The sequence below is a fragment of the Australozyma saopauloensis genome, chromosome 7 (genome assembly GCF_035610405.1).
Source record: "Australozyma saopauloensis chromosome 7, complete sequence".
Classification (NCBI taxonomy): domain Eukaryota; kingdom Fungi; phylum Ascomycota; class Pichiomycetes; order Serinales; family Metschnikowiaceae; genus Australozyma; species Australozyma saopauloensis.
This window is the reverse complement of record NC_086137.1, coordinates 260,081-274,822: the sequence shown is the minus strand read 5'-3', so window position 1 is coordinate 274,822 and position 14,742 is coordinate 260,081. Positions and strand designations below refer to the sequence as shown.

At 44.8% G+C, this 14,742-nt stretch overlaps 8 protein-coding genes across 8 annotated transcripts; 1 reads left to right on the top strand and 7 right to left on the bottom strand.

The window, feature by feature from the left end:
- Positions 1–90: 90 nt before the first annotated feature.
- Positions 91–1,779, bottom strand: PUMCH_005065 (uncharacterized protein; the record flags this gene model as incomplete). Its single annotated transcript, XM_063023975.1, has 1 exon — positions 91–1,779. The coding sequence occupies one exon, from the start codon at positions 1,777–1,779 to the stop codon at positions 91–93; it is 1,689 nt and encodes a 562-aa protein (XP_062880045.1).
- A 394-nt stretch (positions 1,780–2,173) lies between these two features.
- Positions 2,174–5,251, bottom strand: PUMCH_005064 (uncharacterized protein; the record flags this gene model as incomplete). Its single annotated transcript, XM_063023974.1, has 1 exon — positions 2,174–5,251. One exon carries the CDS (start codon positions 5,249–5,251, stop codon positions 2,174–2,176), a length of 3,078 nt encoding a protein of 1,025 aa, XP_062880044.1.
- Positions 5,252–5,587: 336 nt separating this feature from the next.
- PUMCH_005063 (uncharacterized protein) lies at positions 5,588–6,763 on the bottom strand (the record flags this gene model as incomplete). The annotated part of the gene is made up of 1 exon (XM_063023973.1): positions 5,588–6,763. The coding sequence occupies one exon, from the start codon at positions 6,761–6,763 to the stop codon at positions 5,588–5,590; it is 1,176 nt and encodes a 391-aa protein (XP_062880043.1).
- A 614-nt stretch (positions 6,764–7,377) lies between these two features.
- On the bottom strand, positions 7,378–8,331 carry PUMCH_005062 (uncharacterized protein; the record flags this gene model as incomplete). The annotated part of the gene is made up of 1 exon (XM_063023972.1): positions 7,378–8,331. One exon carries the CDS (start codon positions 8,329–8,331, stop codon positions 7,378–7,380), a length of 954 nt encoding a protein of 317 aa, XP_062880042.1.
- A 414-nt stretch (positions 8,332–8,745) lies between these two features.
- Positions 8,746–9,888, bottom strand: PUMCH_005061 (uncharacterized protein; the record flags this gene model as incomplete). The annotated part of the gene is made up of 1 exon (XM_063023971.1): positions 8,746–9,888. The coding sequence occupies one exon, from the start codon at positions 9,886–9,888 to the stop codon at positions 8,746–8,748; it is 1,143 nt and encodes a 380-aa protein (XP_062880041.1).
- Positions 9,889–10,296: 408 nt separating this feature from the next.
- Positions 10,297–11,220, bottom strand: PUMCH_005060 (uncharacterized protein; the record flags this gene model as incomplete). Its single annotated transcript, XM_063023970.1, has 1 exon — positions 10,297–11,220. One exon carries the CDS (start codon positions 11,218–11,220, stop codon positions 10,297–10,299), a length of 924 nt encoding a protein of 307 aa, XP_062880040.1.
- A 120-nt stretch (positions 11,221–11,340) lies between these two features.
- PUMCH_005059 (uncharacterized protein) lies at positions 11,341–12,480 on the bottom strand (the record flags this gene model as incomplete). The annotated part of the gene is made up of 1 exon (XM_063023969.1): positions 11,341–12,480. One exon carries the CDS (start codon positions 12,478–12,480, stop codon positions 11,341–11,343), a length of 1,140 nt encoding a protein of 379 aa, XP_062880039.1.
- A 691-nt stretch (positions 12,481–13,171) lies between these two features.
- PUMCH_005058 (uncharacterized protein) lies at positions 13,172–14,671 on the top strand (the record flags this gene model as incomplete). Its single annotated transcript, XM_063023968.1, has 1 exon — positions 13,172–14,671. One exon carries the CDS (start codon positions 13,172–13,174, stop codon positions 14,669–14,671), a length of 1,500 nt encoding a protein of 499 aa, XP_062880038.1.
- Between the last annotated feature and the right edge of the window lie 71 nt (positions 14,672–14,742).

Sequence of the window (14,742 nt, the reverse complement as noted above, 5' to 3'; positions counted from 1 at the left end):
GAGGCACTTGATTACTGGCGGCTACGACTATCGAAGAAGCTTTGAGGATAGACTTAAATCTTTTATTGAAGTAAAAATAAGATTCGAACATCAGACCTTCTCAGTAGAGTGCTTCGTAGTAACGTACTCCGCAGATTCGGTGTGCTCAACAGTACCATCAATGGTGCTAAGATTCGACTTGGGCCCGTGGTAGTGTTTGTATCCATACACAAAGTAGTACACAACAGCCAAAAGCCACACTCCACCGTTGATAGCGGCGGTGTAGTTCATAGTTTGTGCGGTGGGGTCTGGGTTATCTGGGAACATGGCCAAAACAATAACAAAGATCACCCAAGCGCTCGTAATCCAATTGATTGGTGCGAAGAGGTATTTGTTGTAGAATGGACCAGGTACAAATCTTTTGGCGGCCTTGGTTGGCAACAGCACCAACATGACAGGTACACCCCATGCAAGGAGATTTCCAGCGACAGCCAAGGAGAAGAGAGCATTGGCAGCAACAGAGTTGATCAAAATCAACAAACCCATGAAGCATCCCAAGCCGACGGCAAACGCAGTAGCACGAAGAGGCACCTTGATTCTTGGGTTGATGACCTTCACGTAGTTGTAAACGAATGGTAATCCGTCGTCTCTGGCGAAGGAAAACACTTGTCTAGACAAAGCAATAAGAATAGAAATTCCCATCATGTACTGTGCGATTGCAATCAAAACCATGAAAGCTACAGCCCATTTGGATCCCAAAGCGTCCTCAATGATTTGAGCAACAACCATTCCTGTCACAGACAGCATAACTCTCTCAATGTCTTTGTCCTTGATACATGCACTTATCACAATGACAATGAACCATCCGACAATCCAACAGGTTGTAATAGAGCCCACAATACCAATTGGGACCTTTCTTGTTGGATTCTTGCACTCCTCAGACATGTGGATACAGGAGTCAAATGCGCCGATGGTCCAGATAACAGGCATCCAGGAGAGCACAAATGACCAGCCTGTTGTCCACTCTCTAGCATTGGTGAAATCATTGAAGATGAACAGGCTGTCGTTGAAAGCTCCAACGTTTTTGTGGTAGCCGATCGGAACAGCGATAAAGAACAAGATGATGATAAACACGTTGATGACAATAGAAGCAGTTTGAACTTCAGCAGTGAGCTTAGTTGTGACTGAACATAAAGCCAATTGAGACAACAAGCACGCCACAAACACTCCATAGATCTCGTACTTCGTTCCGGTCCAGCCAGTAGAGAGTTGAATAGCTGCGAAAAGTTCACTCACGAACCCATAGTTGATGGAGCACAAGCCACCACACAAAGCCAAAGAGTTCGAGCAGCCAATCACGAAACTCAAGGGAACACGGAACTCGTCAGGACAGTAGTAGTTGGCGTAGTAGAACAAACCTCCGGAGGTTGGAATAGCGGAGCCCAAGAAACTCATTGAAATACCGACACAAAGAGTGAAGAATCCACCGATGAACCAACCCCAAACCAAGGATCCAGCACCTCCTTCCAAACCAATACTAGTTGTACTTGTGATGGAGGGAAGCAAACCCATAATTGAGAACGCGATACCGAAAACTTGTAGAGTGGAGTATTCTCTTCTCAATTCTTGCTTGTATCCAATTTGGTGCAAGAGATCCTCATCATCTTCGGCATGTTCGGCATCGATCTCTGCAATTGCTTCTCTGTTGGACAAGACTGTGTCAATATGGTTAGCAAAGCGCGATACCGAGCTATGAGCCGAGGCATGGGAGCCGATACTTTTCAAGTAGCTTCGAGCCATTGTATATACTGATTACTTTGAAAATAAAATAATTGAGTGATTTCCAAATAATCAGTTATCAGGGGTAATGATGAACTTCAGTAGACACCCTGGAAAAAGAAGAGCAGATGAATTGAAAAAAAGAGTCAGTTGAAAATAAAATATTTCAAACTGAATTCTCACAAATGACCAAAACTTCGGCTTAATATACTTCCACCGGACAAAAACCCGGCAATTGCGGAATGATTCTATCAAGTGCGTTCTGCACGTCAGTAGGCCTCCCCCACTGCCTGCAGAAATGTGTACTTAATCTTGATAAGATTACAACTTGACAACTCCGGATGAAACAGTTTCGGCAGGTGCATGCTGCTCTAAGTGATAAGCCACAACGGACCCCTTCCGCTCTTATCTTCAGCTAGTTGCATAAACCCTTTATACAAGCGTCAATATCCAGTCGTATTTTGGTCTTGGCAACAGTAAAGATTCTTTCCCACTCGGGGTCATACACAGCGGATATTGCAAGGTACTCCATGACCTGGAAAAGCGGTGATTGCATACACCACATTTCGAGATAGGAGCCCAATACAGAAGTCCTCGACAGAGAGAGTCCTGCTTGGGGAAGCGGATGCGTCTGTGGTGCAGTACTAGCGGGTGCGATTATGCCCATCGGCTCTTCGAAAAGATCTTGCGGCATATCGTTGAATAGATCGTCGGTGTCAAAGCCCATGAGATCGTCTTTAGGCTCGAATTCATCTTTAAATTCTGGCGCACTGCCCGTGGCAGCTGGGCTTCCCAGTGGTATGCCCTCGTTGAAAATCGACAGGTAGTGTTGGTCCATGGACGCTTGGAATCCAACCTCTCCTGCATCCGCATGAGCCGCCTTGCAGGACAACGTTGGCTGCAATTTCAACTTCTCCAACGCAACTAGATGCCATTGGGCTGTGTCGAGGGTGGGGCAGCTGTCAACTGAAAGACTAAAAAGAAGAAAATCGACCAATAGCCGCGAGTCTTCAGACTGTGCGTGGAGAGGCGCCTTGGCGCATTTGCTCAATTCTTCCAAAACGGTGTCGCTTATGTTAAGTGTCGTTATTCTTCTCAATTTTTGCTTGAATCTTGCCCATACCAGAGCAAGAGCGGTTGCCTCGACTGGTGGCTTCTTGACAATAAGCGCTAATTCAGCTTTGATGCCCTGGAGGATAACCCGGGCTTCGCTTTTCTCAACGCTACTGGCCGCAGTTCTTGTCTCATAACCACAGTACTCTAGATCGGCTGTAGATTGTAAAAATTTCTGTAATTTGATAGCATTGGGCCCTACTGTTCCGGAATTGCTGATAGCCAGTTTGAGGAAAGGGGCAACAATATTTGTGATCATGCGGAAGATGAAGTTCGGACCATTCAAATTTGAGGCCTGGTCGGATCCCATGTTGCTCTCAATGATCTTTAAAATGATTTCCGACAATGCTTCGCTATGCATTTGGCCGCTGTCGATCCGGCTGGAGATCCATTTGATGATTTCCACAGAGCAAGGGGCGAGAAAGTTCTGTGAAAGATAATCAATACCATTGTTGATACTAGCAGAGCTGAGAACATTCACTATTCGTGCAGAGATCGCTTGTTGGAATATGATAAGCATAAATTTGTAAATTTGCTTGACATTCACGGATTTGAGTAGCTCATCAGAAAGTCCTTCGTTGTTCACGTCAAACAACGAGGCTACCCAATCTGCCATTAGTGTGTTATAGTTCGAAATGATCGTGTTGTCATCATCATCAGTTCCTGTTATTGATCCACTCAAGGAATCTGCCAGTCTGAAGAAAAACTTGTTGATGTAGTCGATCGTATACGACAGTTGCACGTTCAAATGCTCGAAGTCGACACCAAAAAAGCAAACAATGGCAATTATGCTCGACAAGATTATTCCAAAAGATGCATGTATGTCTTGAAAGTTACTCTCGTCATCATCCACGCTGAACGGTTGGTCATCTAGGTATTGCATCAACAGTTCTAGAATCAGCCATGGGCCCTTGGGGGAGCAGAAAAACACAAAATTTGCAGTTGACAAAGAGTTCAGGAAGCCGAGTAAGAGTCTGCTAAGTTTTTCTATATTTTTCTCCTCAATGCAAGTTTCCACTAACTCGTTGGTCAATGAGGCAAGACGGGCTTGTTTATCCTCCAGGTACTCGAAATTGGAATTGGAGAGACTTTGAAAATATTCTATGAGTTTACTCTCTTCAAAGGACGTGAACTCTACATTCACCTTTGCAATCTTTGTGTTGAATTCGTGAGTGATTTGGTCAACGTGGCTAAGTTGGCCGACTTCATGCGTAATGAGCGACTGGGACATGAGACGGGCCTCTTCACTAAAAGACTTGGCATACTGATCCAAAGTAATGATTTGCAGATATATGCAGCTTTTCAAGAACTTTTTACGGAGATCATAGGGGGTTTTGGCGCCGCCTATTTTCATTTCGACAATATGTGGCGTATCGAAGGCCATGACTGCCGCTAGCAAAGATTCTCCGATATCTTCAGTGATTCCTGCAATTTGCAAAGGTCGATACAGTCGAAGATAGTTTGGTAGGCGACTTACGATATAGTTTTTCCAGTTGAAGAGAACAAAAGGCTCTTCACCCAGTTCAATAGCACATAAGATACCACCAAAAAAGGCAGCTACGATCTCTTCAATAACATCGGTGGGGTTTTGTGTAGGGATCTTGAAGAAAGAAGCGTATTGTTCTAGCAAGTGTTCATTGAAGTTCCAAGTGCGGAAGCGTGCTGTGAGCCATGTTACCTTCTTGATCTTGAGATAGGTACTGTATTTTTTGGAAAACACGTTCAATGAGTAGACGCTTTCAGGCGACGAAGCAGATTTCAAGGTTCCCGGGCTTATAGTCAATTCACTGGTCTTAGCTTGTGTGTCCACCAATAAGAGAGTCTTCTTCACGTAATCCAACGAAAAACTGGTCTCCTTAGAACATTTTATAAGGAGTGCACCATCAAGTGCACCGTCCATCATTTGCGAATGTGTCTTGGCCACAGATCTCCACAAAAACATGAGCAGGCTCCATAGGGTCCTAATCTCCACCGTTGGCAGACCACCAGAAGCACAAACAATCAGCTCAACTTCAGAAGTATATTTTGGAAGTGACACGCTCACAACGTCTTGTAACACCGACTCATTAAACACAGTTGAGTACGAGTTTTTGAGGTGTATGAGGTACTTCAATTGACACTCTACGGACAGCTTCAGGAGTAAACGAAAGAATGTTTTGGCGTTCTCTATAGAGGAGCCTGCAAACACAAGTGCAAGCTCTATTTGTTCGGCTACGGAATTCCCATCGAAGTTGAGTTGGATCAATCCTTCCAACAATTCATTATCAGAAATGGAGTCTGTTTGGAGAGTCTGGAGCAAAAGCGAAAGGAAGATTTTTTCGGGAGTACGTCTTGCTAGCGAAGCATGCACTAGCTTCGCAATTGTGACTTTGGAAGGCATCTGGCTGGGGGTTAGCGGGCCTTATATGAAATTCAGATGCGGTTGCAACTGACACTGTATGGTGTGTGTAGCTTACGTGAGCGGAACGTTATTGATGAGTAATGAGGTAAGAATAGCTTAATTTTTTATCTCTTCTAAGTTAATAAGAGAAAGAAATAATTATTTACTCGATGATTTAGTCGCTGGTATTTTCATTGAGTTCAGATTTGAGAAGTGTTTCAATTAAAATGCCTTGAGTCAAGAATTAGGTAGACATAAAATCAGCTAGAGTTCAAGAAAAACGTAGTTATTCCATTCTTAAAGTCAGTTACATGATTCTACAATGCTGCCGCTTCATTAATTACCCGCAGCCAATTGCCAAGCGGGCACACCTACCTTCTTGATGGACTCCTCGACAGCTTTATCGTCATCAGCCAACAGACTCGAGTCTTCTGACTTGGTGAATCTCGCCTGTCTTTCTGCCGCCTCCTCTCTCTTTTTGTGTGCAAGTTGCCAATCTGGGATTCCTGCTGCAAAAACACCATCCTTCATCACACTAGGGCCCCTTCCGTTCTGATCAGGTGAGCTAGAAGCAGCTTCAGTGGGAGTTTGTTTGGACTCAGACGAGTGTGGTGCTTCTGGAGCTGCAGAGCTTTGAGAAGTTGGTGTTTGTGCCGATGCTGGTGGCTGCTGAGCACCAGATGCATTTGACTTGACTTTCTTGAGGATGTCAGATGCCTTAGGAATAGAAGAGACAGGAACCACCTTTCTTTCCGTGCCGGTAGAGGAGCCGGCGCGCGCCTTGATGAGGTTTTTGAGAGAGCTTAACTCATCTACGATGTCCTCAAGCTCGCTGTGCATATTCTCCTTAGTCAATTTCAAGTTCTTCTCGATGGTATTCTGCAAACTGTCCACTTCTAGCTTCATCAAACGCAAGTCATCATCAAACTTAATCTTATCCTTATTGTAGCGCGACAAAAAGTCATTGACGCTGGTGATCACCTCGTCAATGTCTTTGAGCTTAGCCTCGTTGGCTGTTTTGATTTCCTTCTGTTCGAGGGCCATTTGCTCGAGCACCTTGTCAATCTTCACGAACTCCTCATCTATCTTCTCCTTGTCTTGGTCTACCCGAGACTGACCGGGAGGAATGATGCTGGGAAGCAAGTAGCGGGAGAAGACCTGATAAATGCCGTACGTGACACCAGCTGTAGCAGTGGCCATGATGAAATAATCCTTCCAGCCTCTTTCAGGAACCTGTGGCGCTACAGCATAGTAGTCGTAGGGTAATGGAGGTTGTTGGGTATGACCGTGCTGCAGAATTGCACTTTGGTAAGTCTTTGGCGGGTTGTGTTGCTGCGGTTGTTGTGATTGCGTGTGGGGTTCATCAGAGTTTGCTCGTTTCATGGCTTCTTCGATCTCCTGTTCGTTTAGTCCCTTCGATTGCAAAAACTCGATTTTCTTGTTAAGCGGCGAGGATGCCACTCCGGGATCACGGAGGAAGCTCACGGCACTACCCAATAGCTCTTCGTTCATTGTGGAATTGCAGTAAGTTGGGGAATGTGTGAATAGCTGTGTTGGTAGTGGAGTAGGTTGATAATCTGGGGTGCCGAGGACGAAGTGTGGAGATAAGACTGCCTTGTGAAAGCAGGGAAAAAATGACTGGATTGAGAAGAGAAAGAAATGTGTGTAATTTTAATATCACAATTGAGAGATCCGAAGTGGAATATTTTTAATAGTGGATTTTTTTTTTAGTTGTTTCTAAGGTGACTTGGGTTGTGTTCATGTCTCTACAACCTCCATAGATTGAAGGACATTAGTTCATCGGATGCAAATTTTACTTGATGATGAATAGCAAAATTGCAATGATTCAATATTGCTCTTTCTCTTGTTTCAGGCCAGAATCATACAATTTTGAGAATACTTGTGAGATGTAGTCAGAGGCAAAAGTTCACGGTTCATCACTCAAACATAGTAATGGCTCGTTATAATATTCTAGAAGAGTCTGATTCGACTCCATGTTCTTTTGCCAATCAACATATCTACACCTCCTGTGAATTATTCGTTCGTTGCAGTTTGACATCGATTTCGTAACGGATGAGTGATGAGACGGTACAGGTACCATCAATCTAAGGAATGATATATACAAGCTATAAATACTTCAAAAGTTCTTCGTAAATGCACCAACTGATACCAGCGCTAACAGCCTTCCGACCAAGTCTGAGTGAAAGACCACTAAACAAGTTGCGGGCGCCACCTTGCTCGCTCATCAATTGTCTGGTAACCATTCCAATTGAAGCAGACCCGGCTGGAGACGTGGTAAGCTGCAAACGAGTCTTGATTGCATCAAAGGGCGCGGTGATGGTTGTGGCCACACATGCAGCGCATACGGCCGAAGCAGAGTTGCTGGCACCAGCGAATAGAGATTCGTCAGCAATGAGAGGTTTCAAGACAGCTGGAAATATGTCGTTCTTGAAACCCTCATAGAAGAGTACATAGAGTCCAGCGTATGGCGAGTCTCGAGCAAGAGTAGCTACCGTTCCTTTGAAGAAATTGCGCACAGAGCCCTTCAGTGTACCCACCCGTCCATCGGTATAAATTCCCTGGAAACTCTCATACATGGAATTGTAGCTATACATGCTGGACTCAAATCTGGTTTTGATTACTGTAATCGGCATGGTGATAAACCCCACCAAGGCCCGCGCAGCAAAGCCACTAGCCAAGTTTTCGACATGCGAAAGTTTCGGTAACACACTCGTTGAGCTGGTCGTGTTTCCTGACTTTTTCAACAGCGCAAGATACTGCCTGCTTCTGGATAAGATCGTAAAGTACAACCCTGCACCAACAGATGTACGGAGAGTCGATGGAATGACGCCTCGCCAGAGATCCTTGATGTTGGCCAATTTCTTGAGTTCTTTCCGGACCGTGGTTCTGTAGCCGATGTTCTCTTTCTGCTGTTGTTGCAATCTGGTCTTTAACAAATCAAGCGGTTGCAAGGTGAAGGCAGAAACGAGGCCAGCAGCCCCTCCGGATAAGAGGTGGATTGTTGTCGTTGGTGTTTTTTGTTTTAGAGACGGTGGGTCATTGCTTTGTTGGTTTGCCATTGGTTGAAGACAGTGGCTACAATTGAGCCAAAGCGAATTGAATAAGCGGATAGACTTCGGAGTTGTTGAAACGCCGGTCAAAGAGAGAAGCAAAAAGTCCAGCAGAAATGTGGTTCAACTTCGGAGCCACAGGATCGTTGCCGGTATCTTTTGTGGGGAAAACGAAGGCGGATGAAGAAGGTTGAGTCACATAATAGATATAAAGAATGGAATTTTGAAGCAAATTATGGACAATACTTTTGGTCATTTCACAAGAGTGTTACAAAAAAATCCTAATTTTGTGCGTTTTGGCCTATGTTGGCGCCGTGATTGGCCTAATAGATGGGACTGAAGAAGCTCTGAAAAATTGCTATAGAAGGAACCTTTAAACAGAGTTAAATATAAATAAACCAAGCAGACATCTTTGAAGTTTATCTAGGACCATAATTGATCAATGAAATCCCGCAGTTTCTTCAGGATCACTAACTCTACATCAACCGGCTGGAGACTTTCCATGCCCTCAAATTCAAGATCTGGAGCATTCTGATGGATCAATGCAATAGAAGCAATTCCAAGAAACGAATGGAAAGGATCCGGAAACGCTTGGCCATCCTTGCCAAAACCACCCATTAATTTATGTTGTGTAACGCCTAGTAGGTACTCTAGGGCTCTAGGTAAATCAAACAAGAGCCCATCGTGGCAGAGCATTTGCATCAGCGCCATCACCCACCAGGAGTAACATGTATCTGCAAATTTGTTAGGGCGGCCGTTGAAGCCTCCTTCATCGATTGAATCGTAAAATTCATAGTCCTCTTTGTATAGAAGGTCTGGGTAATCTACCTGGCGATGCGCTAGCCACTCGATTGTAGAATCAATCCAATTTGCTCCCGACAGAAAATGTTCGCGACTGATTTGTTTCAAGGCGGCAATTCCACAAAAGGTGAGCCCGGAATGGGCTTCGGCACACGCAGCTGATGACAATCCTCCAGCAATAGCGACTTTATCCAAAATGAAAGCTTCTAATGCTGCGATATCAAAGTCGTTTACGCGCTCAGACGCAGGCAATTTATCATATCCTAATATTGTTCGAATTGATGCAGCGACATAGCACAATCGTAGATCAGATTCTCCATAGGGGTTACCATTACAATCCAAAACGGGTCTGAATGCCCCTTTTTCCAGGCCATCTTTTACTTGGCATCGTGAAACAAAATTCATGATTTTGTGTCTGTCAATTTTCGACGAGAAATCTTCTTCTAGCACTAAGAGTATTGCCAATGCAAAGAATGTCGAAGAAAGGTTCGGCAAGTCGTAATCATTCTTCGATGAATCAAGAGCAAAAGTATTACTGCTCCGGAATGCTTGGATCAGCAGATCTTGAAGCGGAATTAGATGCTGGTACACATAATCAACGTATCCACTGCATTTTTCCAAATCAAGCTTTCCTATAAGTGCTAAGCCATACAAGTTGAAATAAACGAGCGCGAGCTTGTTGGAATCTTCTGATTGAGCCTTTTGAGGCAATGAATTGAGACACAATTGGAAGTACCGAGCGTGTTTGTCTATTAGTAACTTCATCAAGTAGTTTCCCCGGATTCAGGTACCAAATCGGTAATTATGAAGCACATATGATTTGGGGGACATGCCTTCTTAGAACGAGTTCAGTTTTCAGAAAAAATCGGGTCTTGGAGAGATTTCATCGGTTCTCGTCAGTGACAGTATTTGTGTTTCTTCGGTTCTATCAACTCTAGATCTCAAGAAATATGAATCTCTGAAGAGTGAAAGTGACATGCGCCGTTAGGTAATTGTAATTTAGAAATTGAAACTGATATGTAACCAACTGCCTTCGTATGAGCATCGTTCTATCGCTTTTGATCGTGAGGTCAGATTCACTATTCTGGCATTGTACTCGGTTATGCACTAAACTGAAATTGATCGGGAGGTAAGGTTTAAAATTTAGAAGTTTATGTATATTTTTGCTCTTTCCTATACCTGGTAAGACTCATTTCCGTCGATGATCCCCTTGACAATCTTCTCCATATCTATTTGAATACACTGGTAGTGCTCTACATTGGTCTGGTGCACAACAGACATGATCACTGGTAGCAATTGTCCAGAAGATGGCTGTAGTATCGTCGATGAACATTTTATAGGTTTCGTCTGAATATCCTTTCTGATGTCTTCTGGCAAGTCTCCTATATCAACCGTAATGTCGTGGTGCCAGTCCAACTCTCTAGATCCACTCGATGGAGTGGTTTTGTCCTTTTGAAATGCTAAATGATTTCCGAGTTGGAAACCGAATGATGTTAAATCTATGTTCAAGCCGGTACCCAAAAATTTGGCGAATGCCTCTTTGAGGGTCCAGAAGTGATTAAAGGTACAGTACTTCAAATGAACGTCATCAATTGATTCCAACTGATCAATTTCCGCCCTAGTGAAGATGCCCTGGAACTGCAGCATGAAGTCTGTAGATGAGATGGAGTCCTGTGACTCATGGGATAAGTCTATGCCTACTGGTGAATCAGAATTGAACTGAACAGTGATACTTGCAAGATTATTAGAGCTTGAAGAATTGAATTCTATCTTCGACGAGTCCAGTCTCCCTAATTTTGGCTTTCCATACCCGTTGAACAGCAATTCCAACTCATCCCACGGCTTAAACGATGCGTGTTCACCAGATACGAACAAAGAGTAGTTAAGAACGTACTTCGAAAAGAGCCGGAGTACCAATGCCTTTACAGAGTTATGTCTCGTGTCTCGGACGATTCTTTGTTCAGACAAGGCAAGTTTACGTAAACAAAGCTCGAAATTGAACGCATCCAGTAGCAAGTTTGTCAATTGCAAAGATGAAGTTGCAGATACGAAAATCAAAATCTTTGATTCATGATCCACCTCAAAATTTGGCGGCATATATGAACAGAATGCCACTAGAGAGAATACCGATAAACTGATAGAGGAGAGTAGGTGCAGGTCCTTTGGAATAGTAAAAGAAACAGAAAACAAACAAATGGATGCGTTGATTTATGAGATCTATGTAGTTGTTTGAATGAGTTTGTAAAAACTGGTGGCTTTGGGCAATTCCAATGCGGGAGTAGAGGGATCATATGGGTGCTCCTTGGAGTACTCAATGACTTCCTTGAGAGCGTTTTTGAGATCAGCTACGGCCTCATCAGAGACCTGGAAATGGAAGGCAATTCTTCCACCGCCAACCCTCACATTGTGCTTGCCGCAAATATCCATGAAGGCATCAGGGTCCACAAGAGAATTCTTCAAGTCTAGAAACACAAAGTTGGTGTGCACTGGATGTTCCAACTTGAAGCCAAGACCAGTGGCATATTCGCCCAAATTCTTTGCGACTTCATGGGTGCGTGCCAACTTGGGAAGGTTCTCGTCAATAGCCACCAGGGCCATCAGAGCCAAGAGTCCGCTCTGGCGGATACCACCACCATTCTGCTTTCTGAAGTGGTTAGCCTTACGGATGAACTTATCGTCAGCAACAAGAACAGACCCGATTGGAGCACCCAACGTCTTGGAGAGACAGAGAGACACGGAGTCAAAGTATGAGCAATACTCCTTGATGGAAATGCCTGTGGCCACGGAGGCGTTCCACAACCTAGCACCGTCCAAGTGAAGACGAACGTTGTGGAGCTTACAGAAGGCAGAAATCAACTGAATCTCCTCAATGGGTAAGATCATTCCGTGCAAGGTATTCTCCAAACTAATGACTTTTGTGGGACAACTGTGGATCTCACCGTCGTCGGGGACGAAGTTGGGGATGATATCGTCCATCAACGTCAAATGAATACCATTCTTAGGCACAATTGGCTGGACCAAAGCCTGCGAAAGCGTAGGCAATCCGCCGGCCTCATGAACATAGACATGGGCCCGGTAATCGCAAAGCACCGCATGGGGAGGCTGCAACAAGTTGACCCGCAATCCGATCTGGTTCAGGAGGGTACCCGACACACAATAGAGCCCGCGCTCCTTTCCGGCCAACTGTGCGACTTTCTTCTCCAATGTGTTTGTGGCTACGTCTTCGTTGTACACCGCATCGCCCAAAGTACACGTCGCCAACGCAGCGACCATGGATGGAGTTGGGGTGGTGAAGGTGTCGCTTCTGAACTCTGCCGACGCAGGCGACTTTTCGAAATTTGAAAGAGAAAGCGACATTTCTAAGGGACTACTGAGGGGGGCAATGAGAGAGGGAAAGAAAAAGAAGTGGTTTGAAGTAGTTTATTTCAGCCTAGGGCCATAGGTGTCAATATGTGAGCGTCAATCTGCAATCAGATAAGAACCAACACTACGAAGACATCGACACTGGAAATCCTTTAAAAATCCAGTACAAATTCACAAATCAATTGACGAAAAAAAAATTAGAATCATTAGTTTGAATTATTGTCAATATTGTGAGTCATAAGCTTCAAAGTGTCTCAATAGGCAATTCAAACACAGACCTCCACTTGATTAATAATATATGTTGGAGTGTGAACAATTCCGCGTCAACTTCCACACTGGTTCCTACATAACGGCGCTCAACATGCAGTCCAGGCCCAACGTTCATCCATCAAATATCAATTTAAGACCGATCACCAAGAAAAATTCTTGGATTGATAGCAGATTCCACTTATCAGAGATCAATTGGTACTAATTCCGTTTAAAAATCATAGCGACCCTCGCCCCCGGGCCCTCGTATCTTCGGCCTCTTTTCAGACACACACCCGCTATCGTCACCACCCACAGCCGCATTGGCCTTCCGCATTGGGACACGGCCAAATCGGGGCATAGACAACCTATATATTGCAGGGCCACTGTTCATGGCAATTTTCACTCTTCAATTTTTAATCAATTGCATCCGTTCATAATGTCTCTCCCCTTGGAATACGAAGTCACTTTACCTTCAGGCGCCAAATTCAACCAGCCGGCTGGTTTGTTTATCAACAATGAGTTTGTGGAGTCGATCAATAAGAAGACAATTGAGTCCGTCAATCCTTCCACGGGCGAGATCAATGGCTCTGTATATGCTGCAGAGAGCGAAGATGTCGACGTTGCTGTGGCCGCTGCCAGAACTGCCTTCAAGCTGTGGAGAAAGTCCACTGGTGTGGAGAGGGGCAACCTTTTGTTCAAGATGGTCGCCTTGATGGAACAGGAATTGGAGCTTTTGTCTGACATCGAGGCATGGGACTCCGGTAAGCCTAGAGATTCCAACGCTTATGGCGATGTTGCCGAATGTATCAACGTCTTCAAGTACTACGCCGGCTGGGCCGATAAGATCCAGGGTAAGGTCATCTACCAAGACCCAAAGAAGTTGGCCTACACGGTTCACGAGCCATATGGTGTGTGCGCCCAGATCATTCCATGGAACTATCCAATGCTTATGGCAGCCTGGAAGTTGGCTCCTGCCTTGGCCGCCGGTAACTGTGTGGTGTTGAAGTCCTCTGAGATCACTCCTTTGTCCATTTTGTACTTCGCTACGTTGTTCAAGCGCGCTGGCTTCCCACCTGGTGTTGTGAACATTATTTCCGGTTACGGAGCTACTGCTGGTAAGGCCATGGCCGGCCACTTGGACGTTGACAAGGTTGCCTTCACTGGTTCCACCGCTACTGGTAGACTAGTTCAGCAGTTGGCTACCTCTAACTTGAAGGCTGTCACCTTGGAGTGTGGTGGAAAATCTCCACTCGTGGTGAGAGCTGATGCTGACCTTGACCAGGCCGTCAAGTGGGCTGCCATTGGTATCATGTCTAACATGGGTCAGATTTGTACTTCTACATCCAGAATTTACGTTCACGAGGATGTATACGAGTCATTCTTGGAGAAATTCGCTGCGCACGTCACCGCTGAATACCAACAGGGTGACATGTTCCAGGACAACGTTGTTGTGGGCCCTCAAGTGTCCCAAATGCAATTCGACAAGATCATGAAATACATTGATATTGGTAAAAGTGAAGGTGCAAGAGTCGTTTTGGGTGGTGAGGCCAACCCATCTGCTGGAAAGGGATTTTTCATCAAGCCCACCGTTTTCGCTGATGTCAAGCCTTCATTCAGAATTGTCAAAGAAGAGATTTTCGGTCCTGTTGTTGCTGTAGGTAAATTCTCCACTGACGAGGAGGCCTTGGAGTTGGCCAACAGCACTGAGTACGGTTTGGGCGCAGCTATTTTCACCAAAGATCTCGTAAAGGCTCACCAGTTTGCAGCTGATCTCCAAGCTGGACAAATTTGGATCAATTCTTCCAATGACTCTGACGTGCATATTCCCTTTGGTGGTACCAAGATGTCTGGTGTTGGAAGAGAATTGGGTGAGTATGGACTTCAGATGTACACAGAGACCAAAGCAGTTCATGTCAACTTGGGCTCTGTTTTGTAAAATATGATATACGATACTGTTAATAAAATGAGATAATAGATTAGATGTATCACTTTTAGTGCTAAAGGTTT